Here is a 19,270-nt window from a genome sequence, read left to right as displayed (position 1 = left end):
TCAGAAAAGGCTGCACCGATCAACTCTGATTGCTCTTAGCGTCTGCTTTTGTAAACATTAGACGGGAAAAAGGACGTCTGTGAACAGCCTCCTCGAAATTTCCAAATTTGTGACACGAGCTGTTCATCCAGGACATAGCTCTATGATTGTTGACAAAACCTCAAAGAGCAGATGCTCACAGACCTGAGGTGACAAAGACGTGAGCAATACACATTTTGTTTGCTGCAGCGAACCTCTCTGGATCTGACATCCTGCTGATGCCTCCCCTCCTGTCCAAAGATACAAGTCTTTTAACCAGTGGTCCTGTTTGATCCGATGGAAATAAGAAACAGGGTGTTGTATCCAGGCAACAAGTTTGTTGCCAGGTGACAGATAAAGAAGTCCTGAGACCAGAGACTACGTGTAACAATTCCACATGAATAAGACGAGGCACAGCATCATTTCCCTCCTGCATCTCACACGTTTCTTTGATAATCCTGCTTTGATCGCCTTCGCCATTAAAGCAAACAATGCAGGTCTGTTTGCCATCGTATGTTCTTCTTCATGGCAATAAACCCAGCACATGTGCAGATGAAGGGACGGCAGTGAAAGTCAACCGCAGGAAGTTGATCCCTGCACCTTTCGCGAAACCTTAATCAGCTCTGCTTAACCGCCACGTGGAGCCAGGACGTGCACAGTGACGGCTTATCAGAAACAACACATCGGCCAGCAAATACGCAAACAGCCGTAAGTGGTGGGATTATCAAATGTGTTTCTGCCAGAACGCTGGGCCTTTCATGTGGCAGCCACGACCAGAGATAATGATCATTTCCAAGGCGCTTCAGCTGACAAATCCACTGCCACCATTAAAGGCTTTCAATCTCCCGGGAGCTGTGTGAGGCGACTGCATACTTTTATTTTGATCTAGATGCAGCCGATTTAGTAAGGGGGGGGGGGGGGTCATTTGTTTATGTTAAGCACAAGTAAAAACTCTAATTTGTAAAGCAAATACTGGTTGGCGAACTGTAAGCCAGTTGTACATGGAACATTAGCTGCACTAATCAGATTTCTTACACTGACAAATGTGTCAGTGATGAAACTGTCATACAATCATAACCATCATCTGTTACTTGAGTTTACTTTATCTCTGTGGATATTTTTAGCCTCTTATAGCTCATTGTTTTGGTTGGAAACAATAAAATCGTCTTTCCTTAACCACGTTTTCTGATCCGTCAGACTGCCCATGTTTTCTTTTTCTCGGCAGACGAACTTCTAATGAGCCCACTGTGCGCTCGCTGCCTGGCATCAAACAAGAGACAGGCAGATTCAGCTGCTGCGAGCTGGTGGAAAAAGATGGAGCATGAAGCAGCTAAAGTTTCTCTGAATTTTCAAAGGAGATGGTTGAGATGAAAACTGAGCACAAAGCAGAGCGAGTTTTGGACTTACTCTGCGAAACAATTAGTTGATGCAGCTTTAAATAAAAAGGTTTTAGTATTCCGTGACACTTAAGTCCAAGCAAGTTAGAGTGTAGCTGGAATATAATTAGATGTAAGAGTCAATCATTGATTCAATTGTATATTTCTTCTCAATCAATCAAATTGTATTTGTGTAGCCTATATTCACAAATCACAATTTGTCTCATAGGTCAACATCCCCAGTCCTTCACCCTCAACAAGTGCATAGTTAATAATCAAATACTACACTTGCATTACCTACTTTATTTATTTTAGTCAGTGGGCAGCAACAATAATCTGCAGTGAGTAATACAATTCAACATAAATAAGATATATAGTTACCAATAATACATGAAAAATTCTTTATAACCTCAATCATTTTTTTTGTTAAAGGAAATTCAATTGGAGACCCATAGTAGCTTATTAAACTTATAAAACATTCACAGAATTAACTCAACTTAAACAATCTCTTTGAATTTTGTCTTCATTTTCCTAATAATTACCCTCAAATTACACGGATAATGCCAGTAAACTTTAGACAAATGATAAGTGAAAATATACAGGCTCATGAACTAAAGCATTATGAATAATTCTGTCTGATATATAGGTGGCTGACAAATCATTTTTTGAGTTTGTATCGTGGCATAAACTCAGCACCATAACGGCATTATCATGAATAACCGTTTCTGAAAAGTTTTTACCATTGTTTTATTATTTTTGGCCATAATCAAAGCTTTGCTGCCATCTATGTGCTGCGTGCTGTAAATGCACGACCGAAAGATGGAGACAACAAGCCTGTGCAGATGTTGATCTGTGTGACTGTGGCTGTACCAGAAACCAAACTCCACTGTAGGAACTGAGGCATTTGATCACAGTATGTGTAAAAGATGTGGATGGGCAGATAAGTGAGTCCAGGCACTAGTTGAATAATGACTCCACATATATGTGAAGTACATGAGGGTTTTTGAGGCCATTTTTACATGCACACCAATTTGTCTCTTTAGCAAAGACTTTTGATTTGCAGCTTCTCTTTCCAGAATCAATGCTGCACTTATGACCCATTAACATCGTCAACAGTCTTCACAGGCACTTGCTGCTTGGTCTGTGGATTATGCAGTGAGCCAGACGTCGAGTTAGTACCTGATATATCTGCTGTCACTAGTGAGGCCATGTATTGTGCAGACATCTTTTTTATAACCACTCAAGTTGATATCATGCATATTCAAGTGCAGTCTAACTGTTAAGTGCTGCTATATATAGACACTTAATTCCATCGTCCTAGTCCAGTCTTTTAAGTGCATTTTTCTAACATGTATTATTCAGCCACCTTTTTGTTTGTGCTTTTATTTCCTGTGTGTAATCAATACTTTTATCTTGTCCTACCTAGACCTTGTGGGAAAGTGTGTCTGCCATCTAGTGGACAAACCTCTGCACTACTATAGCAGTTCAAGTTCTAACTCCAGTATTCATAACTTTATTGAATAATTGAATTGAAACACCGATAGCGGAAGAAGGGAAACTGTACAGACAAACCATTTTTTTTATAATATACCCAGAGTCAACTTTATTTATAATCCAGATAGGTAAACCAACAAACAAACGTATCAACTCAAGAACTCATTATCTCATAACAAAAATTAGAGTAAAAAGAAATTATATTAAGAAATCAACAACATACACAGTATCCTGAAACCACTTGATGATCCGGAATCTGATTTAAAGGCAAACAACATTTGTAACACAAATCAAACTAACTTAAGTTTTACTCTGTTAACATGTGCTGAAATGTAGAAATCCATGCAGTTCCAAACGAGACTTAACTCCCCTTTCTGTGCTAAGGTAAGAAAAAGGACAAGTGTGATTCTGTAATCTTCACTTAGTGCTTTCAGTGTTTGATTTGAATTTTAAGATCCAAGTTGTCCTTTTTCCGACCTCTTAAGAGTTCAAACAGCAGGAAGCATTCAGAAGACCTCCAGGTCTGCAGAGTTGTACACCACAGCCGTCTCCTCTATCCCCACAGCAGCTTCTCCCTCACCCTCCTCTTCCTCACCCTCCACCTCCTCTGCAGCCTCCTCCAGTGACTCCAAGGCCTCGTTGGTGTCACTGGCGAAAGTCTCCCTGGACCCGTCGTCATGCTCCTGCAGGTTCAGCGTCCCGATGGCCTGCTTCATCTTCTTGGCCACCATGTACCTCCTCCTCTTCTGAGCAGCTTTCTTGCTCTTGTTGTCCTTCTGGTTCTCGTCAAGGAAGATCTTCCTGATCTGGGCCTTGGTGATGCTGGGCGTGTTCTTCAGCAGGTTGAGATACACCCCGCCGGGTGTCCGACGCCGGGTGCCGTCCATGGTGTACACCCCTCCTCTGTCCTCCAGTGTGGCCGTCTCTCCGAGCAGCTCGATGGCTTTTTTCACCCCCACGACATCAACGATACGCTCTATCAGGTCTGTTTTGGGCTCTTGCAGCCTGTGTGCTATCTCATTTGCCACTTTCTCCTCAGGGTCATCCTCTGTGATCTCATACCTGCCCTTGATGTCCATCTCGGCTCTGGGGCCCAGTCTGTCTTTAGCTGACCTCTTCCTCTTGGCATCTTCACCCGACCTGTCCTCTGACCCCCGGCCCTTCATGTACTCGTCCAGCTGGGTGTCCAGCATGCTCACCTCTCCATCGTCCTGTGCCTGCATCTCCTTCTCCCTCTCCTTCTCCATCATCTTACGAGCCAGGACGAAGTTATAGGTCTCCACATTCCTGCTGGACATGCTGACTTCACCCTCCATGCCGAATATGCCCAGCTCTGCGGTGATGGCGTCCTGGCACTGCTCCTGGACCACGGAGCCCCAGATGTTGTTCACCTTGCGGCCTCCTGACTCGCTGGGGGCGGACAGGCGGGTCGGCGCAGGTCGGACGGTGGCGGAGGCAGGAGGCTGTGGAGCTTGGGACACTTTCTGTCGCTTTTTGCGCCAAACAGACGCCTCCTCATCCGACGAGGCCTGGTCGCTGTCGCTGGACTCCGCCGTCTTCCCGGCGCTGCGGTAGGCGGCGGCAGGGGGCTGGGCAGCGGCTCTGTTCTGGAAGGACTGGCCGCTGAAAGCCGGAGGAACCCGGGGTCGACTCAGTGCTGCTGCCGCCGTGGCCCCCATGTCTGTGTCCGAGCCGGACCCGGAGATCTCGCCATCTTCCAGATCACCGGCCATTGCATCCCCACTATCCGCCATTTCTGGTCCGGAAGTCACAGCAAAGACAAGGAGCTGACTGTTGTTTTAATGCATCAGCTCCAGTCAAGGCCGCTAGTTAGCAACAACAGCTAACTGCACTGTCCACTAGCAGCTAACCTCAGAAGTTAATATCCAACCTGACGGAGACTCACACAAGACTGGGTTCAACAGGAAACTCCGTCAGAAGAGGAACACAGCAGCTGATTCTCCGTCGGCTTGTATTTTAGTCTCTTCCCTTCAGAGAGCTGCGGAGATCAGGTTCACGATCTACATGCAAACTTGAAAGACTCATTCAAGACATTTCGCGCTAAGCTAAAGACCCGCTTCCGCCTTACAAACGTCACACCCTTTCAAAATAAACGTGAACCAGGAAGAAGAACAGTGATTACAAAAAAATGTCGGATATGCAAACTTAAACATCAACAAAGAATACAAATATATAAAATCGAAAAAGTTGTAAATAAACGACTAAGACAACTAATTTTCTAACTAAGACAAATAATGCTTTATTCGTCATATCGTAGAACCATACAGTAGATAATGTCATTGACATTTTGAGTCATTTGGAAATTTATTTTAATTGTGTTGCACTTTTTAGGACAATTTAATAATTTGTCACTATCACAATATCAGTTGAAAATAAACTTTATCTACATTTCAGTGCGTCGTATTTGAAGTTGGCACCAACATCTTGTATTTTTGTAACCTGTAGTTGTAAGAATATAATAAAATGTGCAAGGTTGAAACGTGATATATATTTTTTGAATTGCGATTTTTGCGTGACTTGTATTCATTTTTTTCATCTCAAAAATGTTATTTAAGAAACGAAATCATCTCGAAATTTCCGGCGGATATTGCGTTGGAATGAAAACCGCACACGCGCAATCTGACAGATAAACAACATGGCGGCGTCCGTGCAGCGTTTCACGTCTTCTGGGAGGATTCTCCTCCAAAGACTGAAGACAAACTCTCTAAACAGGGTAAGAGGAGCGTGTCAGCGGCCATGTTTGTGTTATGTTCTCCCTGTGTGGTTTATTGACGGGTGTCGTTGTACAGTCTCACGGAGGAGGCGCTCTCGGCGTGGTCCGTCAGTTCGAGTGTTTGCTAACGTGTCTGCTAACGTTAGCTAACAGCTGTGACATGCCCGGAGTTTCCAAGATGGACTCTTACAGATAGTAGAGTTTAAGTTTGGCTTGTGTGCTTCTGTCAAACCCATCGATGCCATAGTTACATCCGCTGTTACGTCAGTGTCTAGAAAGTGAAGCGTCATCCTGACTGTTGCTGGATTTGCCCCTGCAGCTCTCAGCCGGATCACACAGACTGCTGGCCACACAGGCTGCCCAGCAGGTGGCGCTAAATGTACCTGAAACCAAGGTGAGCACGCTGGAGAACGGGCTCCGGGTCGCCTCGGAGGACGCGGGACTCACCACATGCACAGTAAGTTTTGGTTTAACATAACGTACTGTGATCACCATGACTGCTTTTGTTATACATATTTAATTCACTTACACTTTGTGATGTAATGTTTGGATTATTTCTAAACAAACACTTAATTTCCATCATGAAATAATGAAATTCACAATCTTAGGCAACATGTTAGGTAGAACTGAGACATTACTGTAGTACAATTCCCAGTGTGAAACTCTGGGAAACTACAATTATACTTCAAACAGCTGAATCATAAATGTATTCAATATCACCATTTGCATTTAAAAACAGCAGTATTTCTACTCTGTAAACTTTTGCACAGCTTTTCAGAATACTTGATAGCAGATAGATTCAGGTTGCTCCAAGCATCTACACACTGAGGGATTATTTCAGTTCCCAAAACATTTACTTCCGAAGTTTATCTCCCTCAATGTAGAAGTTGAGCTCACTTCATGTTTATGGCGGAAGTTGTGGTACAGTAGCAGTTTCCAGTGTGTGGATATAATATGTAAATCTAATTCACTGACCTATTTCAGGTGGGCCTCTGGATAGACGCCGGCAGTCGCTATGAGAACCAGAGAAATAATGGCACAGCACATTTCCTGGAACATATGGCGTTTAAGGTGAGATGGGAGTAGTGCAGAAATATTTGTACTACTGTAAACTAGACTCAGTGGTTTGTATTTAATTGGTTCTTATTTACATTATATGCCACAATTATAAAGAAAACAGGTTATTGTAGTAATAAAGAGCTATTGAGTAAAAGGGAAAGATACCAGTTATACAGACAAAACAGGGACAATCTAACTGCCATCAGCATTACAGTGCCCAAGACGCTACTGCTAGATCTGAACAGGGCATAGGTACAGTGACATTTTTTTGGTTGTCAAAATCCAAAAGAGATTACTTAAATCTAATATTAGTGACTCAGAAAATGAAATAATGGGCCTTGTCTTTAATATTTCAAGTATTTTAAGAGTTTTGTTCATTGTGTATACGTGTATGTCAGGGCACAAGGAAACGGTCTCAGTTGGATCTAGAGCTGGAGATCGAGAACATGGGGGCTCACCTGAACGCCTACACGTCCCGGGAGCAGACTGTGTACTACGCCAAAGCTTTCTCCAAGGATCTTCCACGAGGTACGATACAGCAGGGCAGGGTACCTCAATGTCAGAGGGACACTAAGGCCTCACTGAGATGTCAAAGTGACCTCAATGACAAAGATAGTAACATCCATGTCTGGTTTCAAAGAATTGCATATTAGAATTGATAATCAACGACTGATGGATTCACCATTTATAGAAAAATCCTGTAAATTCTAGTTAGTCACAGACTGATGTTGATGAATGTTGAATGAAGTTTATTGCATCCTCTTTTAAATAACAACCTGAATGTACTAAACATCCTAAACAGATATGATTGAATAATGACTCGTATATCCAGTGTAAGTTTTTCCTGTTTCCTTCTCTCAAGCTGTGGAGATTCTGGCTGACATCATCCAGAACAGTACGCTGGGCGAAGCGGAGATTGAGAGGGAGCGAGGGGTCATCCTCCGAGAGATGCAGGAAGTGGAGACCAACCTGCAGGAAGTGGTCTTTGACTACCTGCACGCCACAGCCTATCAGACCACAGCTCTGGGCAGGACCATTCTGGGTCCCTCTGAGAACATCAAGTGAGTCTGACCCTTCATTTGTAATAATCTGCTGCTATAGTGTGAGGTGATGAGCACAGGCTGAGATGTGTTGTTGTGTACACAAAAAATGACAGATCTTTGACTCAGTTGTATATTTGTCTGTGATGCAGGACCATCAACAGAGGAGACCTGGTGGAATACATCACCACTCACTACAAAGGCCCCAGAATAGTGCTGGCTGCTGCCGGAGGTCAGAGCTCTTTCTCTCCTTGTTTTGCATTCAAATTGGCTAAATATGTTTGTTTAGTATGAGCCTATTAAACAATAAGAATATATGTAAATGGAGGAGACAGAGGCCTTGGTCTTAGGGTGAATAAATTACCATTACACTTGATTCTTCTTGAAATCACGGTAAACCAGTTATGATTTCATACTCCAGTGAATTGTAACCCCAGGGTTAATCTGACCGTGTGTATTTGTTCAGGTGTTTCACATGATGAGCTCATTGATTTGGCCAAATATCACTTTGGAAAACTTCCTGGTCGATATCAAGGTGATGCTCCGCCAGTTCCTCCCTGCCTCTTCACAGGAAGTGAGGTAAGGTTATGTCTGCATTGATTGTTAAGGTGTTCCAGGCTTCTTTTTTCAAATGTATTATTTACTTTGATTGGTGCACATTTAAAGAAAACAAGACAAAATCATTAATAGATAACATGATGAACTTGGATTTATTTTGGTGAAGAATCAGTGTGTCCTACTGTTGCTTCAGATCCGTGTGCGTGATGACAAGATGCCCCTGGCTCATATTGCCATCGCTGTGGAGGCAGTGGGCTGGTCTCACCCCGACACCATCCCCCTCATGGTGGCAAACACACTCATCGGAAACTGGGACCGCTCTTTCGGTGGCGGAGTGGTGGGTACTTTTGTTTGAACAGAAAGACCACATCATTGAAACCTGCCAGAAATGCTCAAAGAGGCGATCTGGTAATAGTATCCGTCTTGAGAGATCTGATCACCAGTGGTCAGGGATAAGGGTTCTGTGTTCACACACCTGGCAATGTTGTCTCCTGTGACCACCTTTTGATCCGATCTCACTCCCCTGTGCTATTGGCAAATACACACTCGGTCATTTGTGTTCACAAAAAACAAACTATGTTTTTGACCCTATGTCACAGTGTTTTGTTGTGTGTCGGCACGAACAAGGTGGTTTAATCTAATTCTGCTCTTTATCTGTTGTGTGTAATTGTACCAGGATTGATAAGGAGCTATTCCACAGTCCTGCTGAATTAGTTTATTTCATACTTTACTGTAAAATCTGCCACATTAAATGCACATATTAAATGCTTCAGTGTTCTCACACAACCCTGTTGGGTTTTTGTCCTGTGTGAATCCAGAATCTGTCCAGTAAACTGGCTCAGATGGCCTGTCAGGGAAACCTGTGCCACAGTTTCCAGTCCTTCAACACTTGCTACACAGACACAGGCCTGTGGGGGCTCTACATGGTGTGTGAGCCCGGCACCATCAACGACATGATGCACTTCACTCAGATGGAATGGTAAGAACAGACGCGGTTGAAAGGGTAGGAACCATAAATGCTGTGTTGTCTAACTGTAAAATGCAAGTGTAAAAGATAAGAGTTGTCGGTTTGCTTCCTGTCAGGATGTCTCTTTGTACGAGCGTGACGGAGAGTGAGGTGGCTCGGGCGAAGAATCTGCTCAAGACCAACATGCTGCTGCATCTCGATGGTAAGACGCGGTCACAGAGTCGGTGTTGATAAGAGAACTGTAGCGTCACGTGGGTTTTAATATCCCACTGTCTGCCATCTCCAGGATCCACCCCTATCTGTGAGGACATCGGCAGACAGATGTTGTGCTACAGCCGCAGGATGCCTCTGCATGAGCTGGAGGCCAGAATTGATGTGAGTGGAAACTGTTTTATCGATTCTAAGGTTAAAAATCAAATCGGACACTAGGGTTTCTCAGAATCGATTTCAAAGCTTTTCAATTACTTCTTTTATTGTATGAAAACATTTAGGACAGCAGTCAAATTTACTTACCATAGAGGAGTAGTTGTCACTTCATATACTTTCAAGGAGAAAGTGAACATTGATGAATTTGTTGAGGCTAATAGTTTTGCCAGAACAGTTAAGTTCAACAAATAAAACTATCACAATGTTTCTAGGTACCTTAAACGGCCAATATTGTGTAAAATCAATTTTCTGGGCTTTTACTATCCGTAATTACTAAGGGAGTCAGTAGGGACACTGTACCAGGTGATTTCCAACTCATGACTCTGAACCTCTCCTTGCTCAATTTAACCTAAGTGAGTATATGATAACAGACTTAAATTGCTATTACCAGGCCCAGCAAGCAATGCTGATATTACCTACAAAATATTCAGAATGGAAGCTTTTTACATGTAGCCTGGGTGCCAGACGAACTTAGCCCCGCCCACACCATTTTTTGGTCGGGAAGTTCGGTCTGGAGTCGCTCCGTTGGCGAGAAATTATCTCCGAACAGAAGCTGTTCGGACCAATCAAATTGTCAGGGCGGGCTTTATACGATGATGGACCGATGATCAACAGTTACGTAATCAACGAAGTCATCAAAGAGTGCCTGCCTCTGGTGAGCTGAGATGTGTAGATGCTGCCATTGAGTCTGTTTAAGGCGACATCGACAGCGCATACATTTTGAAAGATTAACAGAGAAACGCAATAAAGGCATTTGTAGATCGAAAAGATGTTTTTGCCGTCCTTCCTACATCACATACTACGTTGCTCTGATTGATTGTAGGTCTATCCAATTAAGCAAAGAGGCATTTTTTTTCCTGGTGCGGTTGAAACACGCCCCATAATCACAGCCCAATGGAGCGGTCTCAGACTCATATTCTGACTAGAATCACGGGTATGACAATGTCAGGCTATTTTACATGGGTAATATCCACAGTTCAGTGAGTGGGACTACACTGTCAGAGCTCCCGTCAACATAGTGAAATGCTTTTCTATTTTTAATTCTTTAAATGAAAACCATCACTACAGGAGGGTTGCTTTAAGTTCAACAGCTTTTATATCTCACTGGTATAGAATAACTTTCAGTTTTATGTCTCATACCAACATCCTGTTTCACTGGTAAACACATCATGTGGTCTTATGAGGTCCTTGATGTTTTACTCCTTGACCTTTTTAAAAGGAGTTGTGGGAAATGTTTGCAGTATCTTACTGTATTTATTTTTGTCACTTCTCAATAGGCCATTGATGCTGACACCGTAAAGGACGTGTGCACCAAATACATCTTCAACAAGGCTCCTGCTATCGCCGCAGTTGGTATGTGGCAAATTTTGTACTGTTCCATGCAAATTGACACATTGAAGACTGCTCCTGAAGTCATGAAGGTTTGAGGTGCTTTGTATAATAGCTTAAATTGTCTGTGCTGGCAATGTCTACCCCACTTGTCAACAAAGAATCTGGTCATCCATGTCTCTGAGACAAGATGCTCAGATTTAGGTGTTATCCAGGTTCTGCTAACTGTCTCAAACAGTTGAATTTTTTTGATTTCTTCTGCCACACAAGCAGAGCGATATACATGGGTCTTAAATCAATGCCTGGAGCTCAGCATCATTTAAAAGTGGACCCTTGATTAGAGTTTTACTGAATAAGGACAGCGAATCCAAAAGTCTGAGACTTTAATTAAAAAGTGACCTGATCCCCTAGACTCATGTTATAATAATGAACAGTAGCTGTGGTTTGAAGTTGGATTAAGATGTAAACATTTCTTTATTGTGACTTAATTTTTCAATACTAAGGGGTCAAATAAACACTTGGTAGGTTAAATTTAAACCATCTGATTATATGTCCGCTTGTTACCTGTAACTTTGTGTGTACAATGTTACTATTTGTAGAGCTGATGCCAGAGCTACAGAAATACAACCACATTGTTTTGTTTCTGTCTCAGGTCCCATCGAACAGCTTCCAGACTACAACCAGATCCGCAGTGGAATGTACTGGATGAGAACCTGATCACCTTTTTAACTGTACAGCATAAACATATAAAGAGAAACCGTATTTAAGTCTTGTCCTTTTCGTCCTTTAATTTTTTATTATAAAATAAAGACCAACACAATAATGTTAAAATAACACGGATACTATTGTCTTTTGTGGTTCTCGTCATTTTTTGCTCTTGGGTGCTGCGTGGTCCTGAGCAGCTTTCTTGGCTTTAACCATCTCCACCAGTTCCTGTCAGAGAAACAGATTAGAACCATGTAGTTATTGATGCTTGTGAATTTGTATTATACAGACATGTAACTTTAATCTAACCTCATACACATGATAAGTTAAGAGACCATCTTACCTTGTACCGCTTCATACAGTCTTTCTTGTTCCGTCCTGGGACAGCAGCAGCGATTTTCTCCCACCTCTCGGCTGTGGTGACTGGGTACGTCTTCAGGGCCTGTTCCAGAAGCTTCTGCTCATCTGTGGTCCAGGATGCAGTGTTACCGCCTGAGAGGAAAAAACTGAGACATTGGTTTGTCTGGTAGAAATGATCAGCATCAACAAACTACAGCAACTTGACTGTTGAAGTAGCACTGATAAGCTCCTTCATTGCTGCAACATGATGCTACAAACTGTTCTCCGTGAAAACACTGGTCTAACAGTAAAGGTGACAAAATAATACATTCCTTGTGCAGCACAAGTACTATATTTGTTTTACTTCATGTACAGCTTTCACTGCAAATAGAAAGACAATTATTGATTCTACTTGGTGGCACACTCCCAAAGTACTTGACATTTTGGGTCACTTTCCTCACCAATTATTCTCTCCACTTGTGGTTTCAGTCTGTTTATCACGTGTCGCAGACACTAAGCAGCTGTATAGATGTACTCACCTTCAAATCTCTCTGAGGGCACAGCGTTGTCTATGGTGGGCGCCACATACGAGTGTTCCTTCTTGAACTTCTCAAAGGCTTTTTTGTTGACATCATCTTTCTGTAGCGGATCTGAAGAGACGACATGTACACTTTGAGCTCATGGAATTCATTTCCATGATTACCACAGGAGTCTTTGACACTGATGTATTATGAATATTTAAAATGAGGTTGCAAAGGCCGCAGAATTTCTCTTCTGTACGAATTACCCTTTAATTTACTTACTCTTCTGTATATACACCAGTGATCTCCAGCACGTGTTCTTAAAATACACATTATCTTTTTAAGAATGATCAGAGAGAATATTTTTAAGTCAAAACTATGTCAATGTAATGTGAAATAAAATAATTTGTATTACCTTATGACTTTTTATGCCTTACAAGACTGTTTTTTTAAAAACACGTTACTATTCTATAATATTTTTATACATAACTATACTAGGGCATTATAACCCTACTGTACTATGACATTTTTATACGTTATGTTACTTTATTTGTACCCTAAGGTAGATTTGTTTTGCAGCAAAATAAAGAGGAGGCATCCATCAAAATTATAACACACTGACAGAAAAGACCGCAAAAATGCTTTCGCTATCTACAGTAAATTGGATAAGGCCAAGTGAACAATTGCGGCTGGAACAAAACTATTTCTGCAGCGGCTTGTTTTACCCCTTGGAAAATTCCCCATGCAGAGAATGTGCGTCATCATTCATAATGGAGCTGCCTAATCATTGTCTGATGTACAGGGACTCCTGGCTCGTCTGAGGCCTACCAATCCGCCAACTTACTGTACTATGACGTTTTAATGCCTTAATATATTATGGCCTTTTTTAACACCTTACTGTACTATGACATTTGTATGCCCTACTGTACCATGAGCTCAGCAGAAATAACTTGCACTTTGTTTTGGCTTCCTAAAGCCCATTAATGCGCTACTGTCAGTTGTGAAGCTCACCGAGTCGTTGCATGTTCTTGGCTTTGTTAATGACATCTTTGGCCGTCCTCTTCATGCCGCTGGTGGAGTGCAAGTTCATATTATTGGCAATAACTTCCCACCTGGAAGGAGGAGGAAAGATAGAGTTAATTTTCTTTGTCAGTTTACATTTGGAATACACGGCAAACCAGGGCTGCACTATTAACCTGAGTCTTTTATTCTGCCATTCATAACTTGCTGCTCTATCGGTTTACCTGGCGTTGGTTCCAGCAGGGAACAGATTGACAGACTTGATGAGCAGCTGGAGGTCGTCCTCGTTCCAGCCCTTCCCTGAGCTGCCTCCTCCGCCGCTGGCCTGGTCCGCACTGCGAGCTGTCTGCCTCGCCTGAACCTCAGCCTCCTTCTCCCTCTGCAGTTGGTTGTTCACCTCCTGCACCTGAAAAAAGACACGCCAACATGTTTTTAAACTTGAGTGCACTTAAAGGGACTCTTACCTTTGTTGCATTTGAGAATTACAGCACATTCGAATCATCCCGCCTTCCTCCAATGCCCCACCCCCTCGTTCCCATCCGCTGTGTTTCTTTTGTTTTTCCCCCTGGGAGCGGCTGTTTCAGTACGCCGTGGACCACTTTGGTCTGCCATCGTCAGTCGCTACGGTCGATACGGTCGCTACTGTCTGCCGTGGAATCAAAACAAACCCTATAGTTGAGGACGCGCCTTGATGACGCGGGCCCGAATGCGCCACAAGAAGCAGACGGGCTTCCTGTCTGTTTCCATGCAGCAAACAGACAGGTCTGTCGGCCAATAAGGTCCTTCGGTCCGAAGAATTTTATTGGTTGAAGTTTTCACTAAATATTACGAGAGTGAAATAATTGTTTGCTTTAACTCCTGGTGGGTCTGTCTTGCATTTTAGAGTGTCATTACCTTATTAATACCAATTTAACCTTATCCACAAAAAGTGTAAAAATGCAACAAAGGTAAGAGTCCCTTTAATACCATGGTAAACATCCCCATGAAGGTGGTGCTCATTCCTCTGTCACCTGCTAAATAAATTAAACAAACATTTAAAAAAAAATGTTACCTGCTTCTCCACAGCTGCCTTGCTGTCTTCTTTTGATCCAGAGGCCAGGATTTCATTCAGGGCCTGAAGACTACAAACACACAAGCAACATAACATAAAAGATCATCTCAGATTCAAGACGCATTAGGGCCGCAGTGTGCTCAAATGAGTCCACTTTTTTTAAGGCATTTAAATTCCTCCAATTGATGTAGGTGACAATACCTCATTAGCTCCAGCCTATCACAGAGCTTCTCCACTTCTTCCATCATCTTCACACTGTCAGACTCATCGTCAGCAAAGTAATTCCAGGTCTGTGGGTGAGGAAAGATATGGAGATAGTTGACAATAGAGACAATAAGACTACGTTGCACGACTCTTCTGATTTGAGACTCGAAACCATGAAAATTCACCTTGCAGGTCGTCCTGAGTTTCTGTCTCTCCTTCTTGATGGCCTTTTTCTGGATCTCCTTCTCTTTTTTTGCCAGCTGCGCCACCTGCTTGGCCTCCTCGTCCTCCTTCTCCTTTGCCAAACGAGCAGTCTCCAGCTCCGCCTGCCGGGCCTGTCGGGTTCACAGAGAAACACACCAATGAGCAAATGATATCATTTTCAAAGCAAACTTTTAAAAAAACAAACCTAAAACTTGAACATCCGTCAGGAAGTAAATAATAGTCAGTCAAACTATTTCCTTGATTAAGAGGATGTCTAGCAATATTTTGTATTTATTAAATTTTAAAAAGTGTGTATTCAAATACTGATGATCATCCTGCCATGGACACCTTGCTCAATGATCTGAGTATATTGAGGGGTTTCAGACATGAACTCCGGAGTTTGTCTTTCACATATGAATAATGCAGCAGGAGTTTCTCCAGTAGAGACAAATTCACAGCAACAGGAAAATCTCTGGCTTGTTCAAGTGAGGAGCGGAGCAGCTGGTGGTGGAAGGTTTGTATCAACTTGCCCACAAGTGAATTCTATTGAGGATCTCCTGCTGTGACCTCAAACTGACTGACTGACATTTTTCAGGCTGAAGAAACTAGAGAAAGTCCAGGGCCTCTCACATACACATCTCCGGATTTGAGTGCATGTCTGTAAGCAGCTTAAAAGAAAATTCTGCTCTGTGCCTTTGGAGTCGTCTTAGCTTGGCAGCCACTTCTAGTGAACGTAGCCAGAGAACTAAACCATCTCCATTTATAGACAGACGGTAGAGAGACTCTCCTGAGGCCTGTTTCATAACAGCAGATGCATCTTGTGAACAACAAACTTAAGAATGTTTTTCAATCTGGTTTCATTGACATTTGCTTCTGACACCTTTTATTTCCATTGATGGCTTTGGACTCTGGGTACACATTACTTTTCCTGCACAAATCTCTTTGAAATATGGACAAAATCAATGCAATGACTTGTGTATCCCAGAGTTAAAATAAAGGTTGCATGAATTATGGGCTTTATTTGTTTCAAGATAAGCCTGAAAAGCACGAATGATGCTTTTAGATGCACCCAATAAACTCGATGCATGTGCAGTGATGTAATGAATGAAACTTACTCGGTCCTTCTCCTCCTGCTCTCTTTTCTTAGCATCAGCTTTCGCCTTCTTCTCAGATTCCTTGCGGGCTTTTTCGTCATCTTTGAATTTCTTTATTCTAGGGTCCCAGCTGTAGGCAGTATCTGCAGAGAAGCAATAACACGGATCAATATCAATGATTTTGAGCCGAGAAAATTAAAGACCATTTCTACATTGGTCGAGTTGTGCAGCTTTGTGATATTTTGGCTGTTAAGTTACATTGTGCATCATGAAATCTCTGAGTGTGTGCTGGCTCTACGGGACTGTACCAACTAGTGTTCGTAATCTGTTCATCTCCTCCTTCTTCCTCTGAGCTCTGGCAGCTCGATTCTGCTTTTCAATCCACCTCCTCTCATCTCGACTGCAGCACAAAACAGAAACATGTCAGTCAGACAAGAGAAGTTATGACACACAACCTCATATTTGGCTCAGTTGCTTGGATGGCTGTGATGAACGCTAGCTTACCACTCAGCCTTTTCCTTCTCCTCTTCATCCAAGTATGAAAATTCTCTCCACGAGTCAAAGTTGTACCTTTAAAAGAAGAAAATAAGAGATTGTGAATTTGATATCAGCATCTTGCTTAATAGTGACCCAAAAAAACACCACTTACCAAAAAGTGTAAAAATTATCCACATCTTCAAATGAAGACTCCATGGTTCCGATTTTGGGAACGTGCTTTTTGGAAGACCATCTAGCGTTCCTCTCAAAAATGGGAGCATACGCATCAAAAAAGTTGTCTTTGCCTTCATTCTTTGAAGGCACAGCATTGTCAAAGGTTGGATCTACACTGTCAAAAGCTCTTCTCTTCACAGGATCTGACAGGATTTCTATAGCTGAGGGTCAGACATTGACAAAGAGCAGGATCAGTTTAAGAGCCCAAACATAATGTTAGTGCTGGTGACATATAGCAGCAGTTACATACCTTTAGTTATACAGGTAAAGTAGTCGTTGTCTCCTTCTACAATCTGCTCCCCGGCAGCTTTCCTTTTGTCAGGATGATGCTTCAACACAATGGATTTGTCTGTCGAGTAACAGCAGAATGTGGCTTTAATTATTTCTAATCACCAACTACAGATACAACTACATAAGAGCGGGAGGAGGAAGGGTACTCACGAGCAGCTCTGATCTGTTTCTGTGTGGCTTTGTACCTCAAGTGTGGGAGGCCGAGGACACTATAATGATCTTGATTCTGACAAGCCAGACACAAGACAAAGAGGTTCAATGACTCCCTGCATGAATTCATTATATATGGACAATTTATTAACGAAACATCACTACATGTTAGTTGTTACTGGACCAATACCTTCCAGTCTTTGGGGTCGAGAGTTCGGAGCATGGGATACTCCTCCAGTTGAAACTCCTCATCCTCTGACTCCTCAGATGACACCTCCTCTTCCTCCAGCTCCTGGAAGGAGGCTGATGTATTCCTGCTCCTCCTTTTCAGGAAGGCCTCCAGCCACCGCCCCACAGGTTCCACCTGGACCTGCACAGAGGCTGAGGAGGGAGAGAGGAGGTGAAATAAAAGCACCAAAACAAACAAACATACAGACAGCTCCTAGTCACATTTAGACAGAAATGTATGAGTAGAGAGAGTAATATGAACTGAGTGGGGAGTTTCACACCTATCATTGCTCTATTGTGGATAAATTATGTGATGAAGACACTGTCACTGTCTAAGTTAGCTCTAATAAATCTGTCATTTCTGTTGAGCAGCTTCTGATGATTGATCAGTTTAGAAGCAGTACGTTATATTTAGTGTGTGTGTGTGTGTGTGTGTGTGGTCCCGGTACAACTCAAGTTGTGGGAACCTATATCATTCTGTTCACACAGTCAGATTATGGGGTCTTGTCCTTATGGGGACATAATGTAAATCATTGAATATTTAGGGTGAAGACCTGGTTATGCTGAGTTTAGTAACTAGATATTATGGGTTAGGTAAGAGTACGTCTCGTAGAAAATCGATGCAAGTCATAGAGACTCGACTCTGTGTGTGCACCAACTGCAAAGGATGCCTTGGGTTGGGGTTGCAGTATCTATTTTTGAATCATTACACCGCTAGAGTATATACATGTGTGTGTCCTTCTAAAAGCAAGCCAATGATGTCTGTGTTCACGTACTGCAATAAAATCAATGAAACAGCAATACAACAACCTACTGCAGGTTCATCCTGTTGAGCTCTCCTTAATTTACTATGTTAACTGACAATATTACAGATCAGGTTTAACCGCATGAGCCTTTTCATCAAATCAGTGCTGGAACATTCGGATACGAACTGAAACAAAGCTAAATATAAAGATCTAAACTGAACCATGAATCTTTACACCTCGTGTGACGCTAACACATTAGATCCAGGAGCCATGATGACAATCATGCTCTATGGAATTTAACATCCTTTTGCATGAACTTACTGCCTGTGGTCACAAACCCCTCAGATCCCGTGGAGGTGTATTTTGTGACATTTTAACAGGTCTGACTGTCATGGGTTACAACAGTTAACGTCACATATTATGTAACTAGCTAACAGGCGCAGTCTACCTGTGAGAGTTCAGCTAAGAAAAGCAGGTAATGAACAGGACATGACACGTTCACACAGAATGACACAGACTAAATTAGCTTGCTAGCACTGACAACAGTAGCTCAGTCCTTGCTGTGTGCGTTTTAGCTGCATGCTAACGCCTACAACGCTGCTGGTTTAGCTAGCTCTCCTCCTGTGGCCTCCTTCTTTCTTACCGGCAGCGGTTGCGAACACAAACGTCTCATCACTGTCCAGGGCTTCGAGCAGCATCTTGGAAACAAATTACTGGAATACTCGGCTGCTGAAATGTGGAAGGTTCCTAAAGTGCCGGGGTTTGATGGCCGCTCATTGACAAACCACATGGGCCTCCACTCTCAAGTGCCTGACCGGGAACGAGCTCCGCTGTAACACCGCCGAACGGTCCGTGTCGGGACTTTGGTTCCTCTCCACTCAGGTTCCGCAGTAGGCGTTTTCCTTCACCCGTGTCTACTGGACACTCTCACATATTAATATAATAATTTTATAACATCTATGATCGGAGTGTTTATAAGAATATTTTATTTATGACGACATTTTT

General features: G+C 42.7%; 3 protein-coding genes across 3 annotated transcripts; 1 reads left to right on the top strand and 2 right to left on the bottom strand.

The window, feature by feature from the left end:
• Positions 1–2,990: 2,990 nt before the first annotated feature.
• Positions 2,991–4,976, bottom strand: phax (phosphorylated adaptor for RNA export). Its single transcript, XM_061073642.1, has one exon. The coding sequence runs from the start codon at positions 4,640–4,642 to the stop codon at positions 3,395–3,397; it is 1,248 nt and encodes a 415-aa protein (XP_060929625.1). The 5' UTR covers positions 4,643–4,976; the 3' UTR covers positions 2,991–3,394.
• Positions 4,977–5,529: 553 nt separating this feature from the next.
• Positions 5,530–11,835, top strand: pmpcb (peptidase, mitochondrial processing subunit beta). Its single transcript, XM_061073070.1, has 13 exons — positions 5,530–5,622; positions 5,942–6,079; positions 6,607–6,693; positions 7,080–7,209; positions 7,544–7,742; positions 7,874–7,953; positions 8,188–8,300; positions 8,473–8,616; positions 9,098–9,258; positions 9,363–9,448; positions 9,533–9,621; positions 10,950–11,025; positions 11,654–11,835. Exons 1-13 carry the CDS (start codon positions 5,545–5,547, stop codon positions 11,716–11,718), a joined length of 1,446 nt encoding a protein of 481 aa, XP_060929053.1. The 5' UTR covers positions 5,530–5,544; the 3' UTR covers positions 11,719–11,835.
• Positions 11,274–19,081, bottom strand: dnajc2 (DnaJ (Hsp40) homolog, subfamily C, member 2). The gene is made up of 16 exons (XM_061073058.1): positions 18,909–19,081; positions 17,482–17,672; positions 17,292–17,367; positions 17,101–17,199; positions 16,789–17,011; positions 16,644–16,709; positions 16,448–16,539; positions 16,161–16,282; positions 15,027–15,176; positions 14,839–14,927; positions 14,638–14,707; positions 13,811–13,992; positions 13,578–13,678; positions 12,585–12,695; positions 12,050–12,198; positions 11,274–11,934 (listed from the first exon to the last, which is right to left on the bottom strand). Exons 1-16 carry the CDS (start codon positions 18,961–18,963, stop codon positions 11,866–11,868), a joined length of 1,845 nt encoding a protein of 614 aa, XP_060929041.1. The 5' UTR covers positions 18,964–19,081; the 3' UTR covers positions 11,274–11,865.
• Positions 19,082–19,270: the final 189 nt, after the last annotated feature.

The sequence above is a fragment of the Limanda limanda genome, chromosome 1, assembly GCF_963576545.1.
Source record: "Limanda limanda chromosome 1, fLimLim1.1, whole genome shotgun sequence".
Classification (NCBI taxonomy): domain Eukaryota; kingdom Metazoa; phylum Chordata; class Actinopteri; order Pleuronectiformes; family Pleuronectidae; genus Limanda; species Limanda limanda.
This window is presented reverse-complemented; position numbering and strand designations above follow the sequence as displayed.

Excerpts from the sequence above, each read along its gene's own strand:
- pmpcb (XM_061073070.1), top strand. The coding sequence starts at position 5,545 with ATGGCGGCGTCCGTGCAGCGTTTCACGTCTTCTGGGAGGATTCTCCTC. Across the intron at positions 8,301-8,472 it reads GCCTCTTCACAGGAAGTGAG|ATCCGTGTGCGTGATGACAA; the intron begins GTAAGGTTATGT and ends CTGTTGCTTCAG. Across the intron at positions 11,026-11,653 it reads TCCTGCTATCGCCGCAGTTG|GTCCCATCGAACAGCTTCCA; the intron begins GTATGTGGCAAA and ends TTTCTGTCTCAG.
- phax (XM_061073642.1), bottom strand. The coding sequence starts at position 4,642 with ATGGCGGATAGTGGGGATGCAATGGCCGGTGATCTGGAAGATGGCGAG.
- dnajc2 (XM_061073058.1), bottom strand. The coding sequence starts at position 18,963 with ATGCTGCTCGAAGCCCTGGACAGTGATGAGACGTTTGTGTTCGCAACC. Across the intron at positions 16,710-16,788 it reads GATAATTTTTACACTTTTTG|GTACAACTTTGACTCGTGGA; the intron begins GTAAGTGGTGTT and ends CTTCTTTTAAAG. Across the intron at positions 11,935-12,049 it reads ACTGTATGAAGCGGTACAAG|GAACTGGTGGAGATGGTTAA; the intron begins GTAAGATGGTCT and ends TTTCTCTGACAG.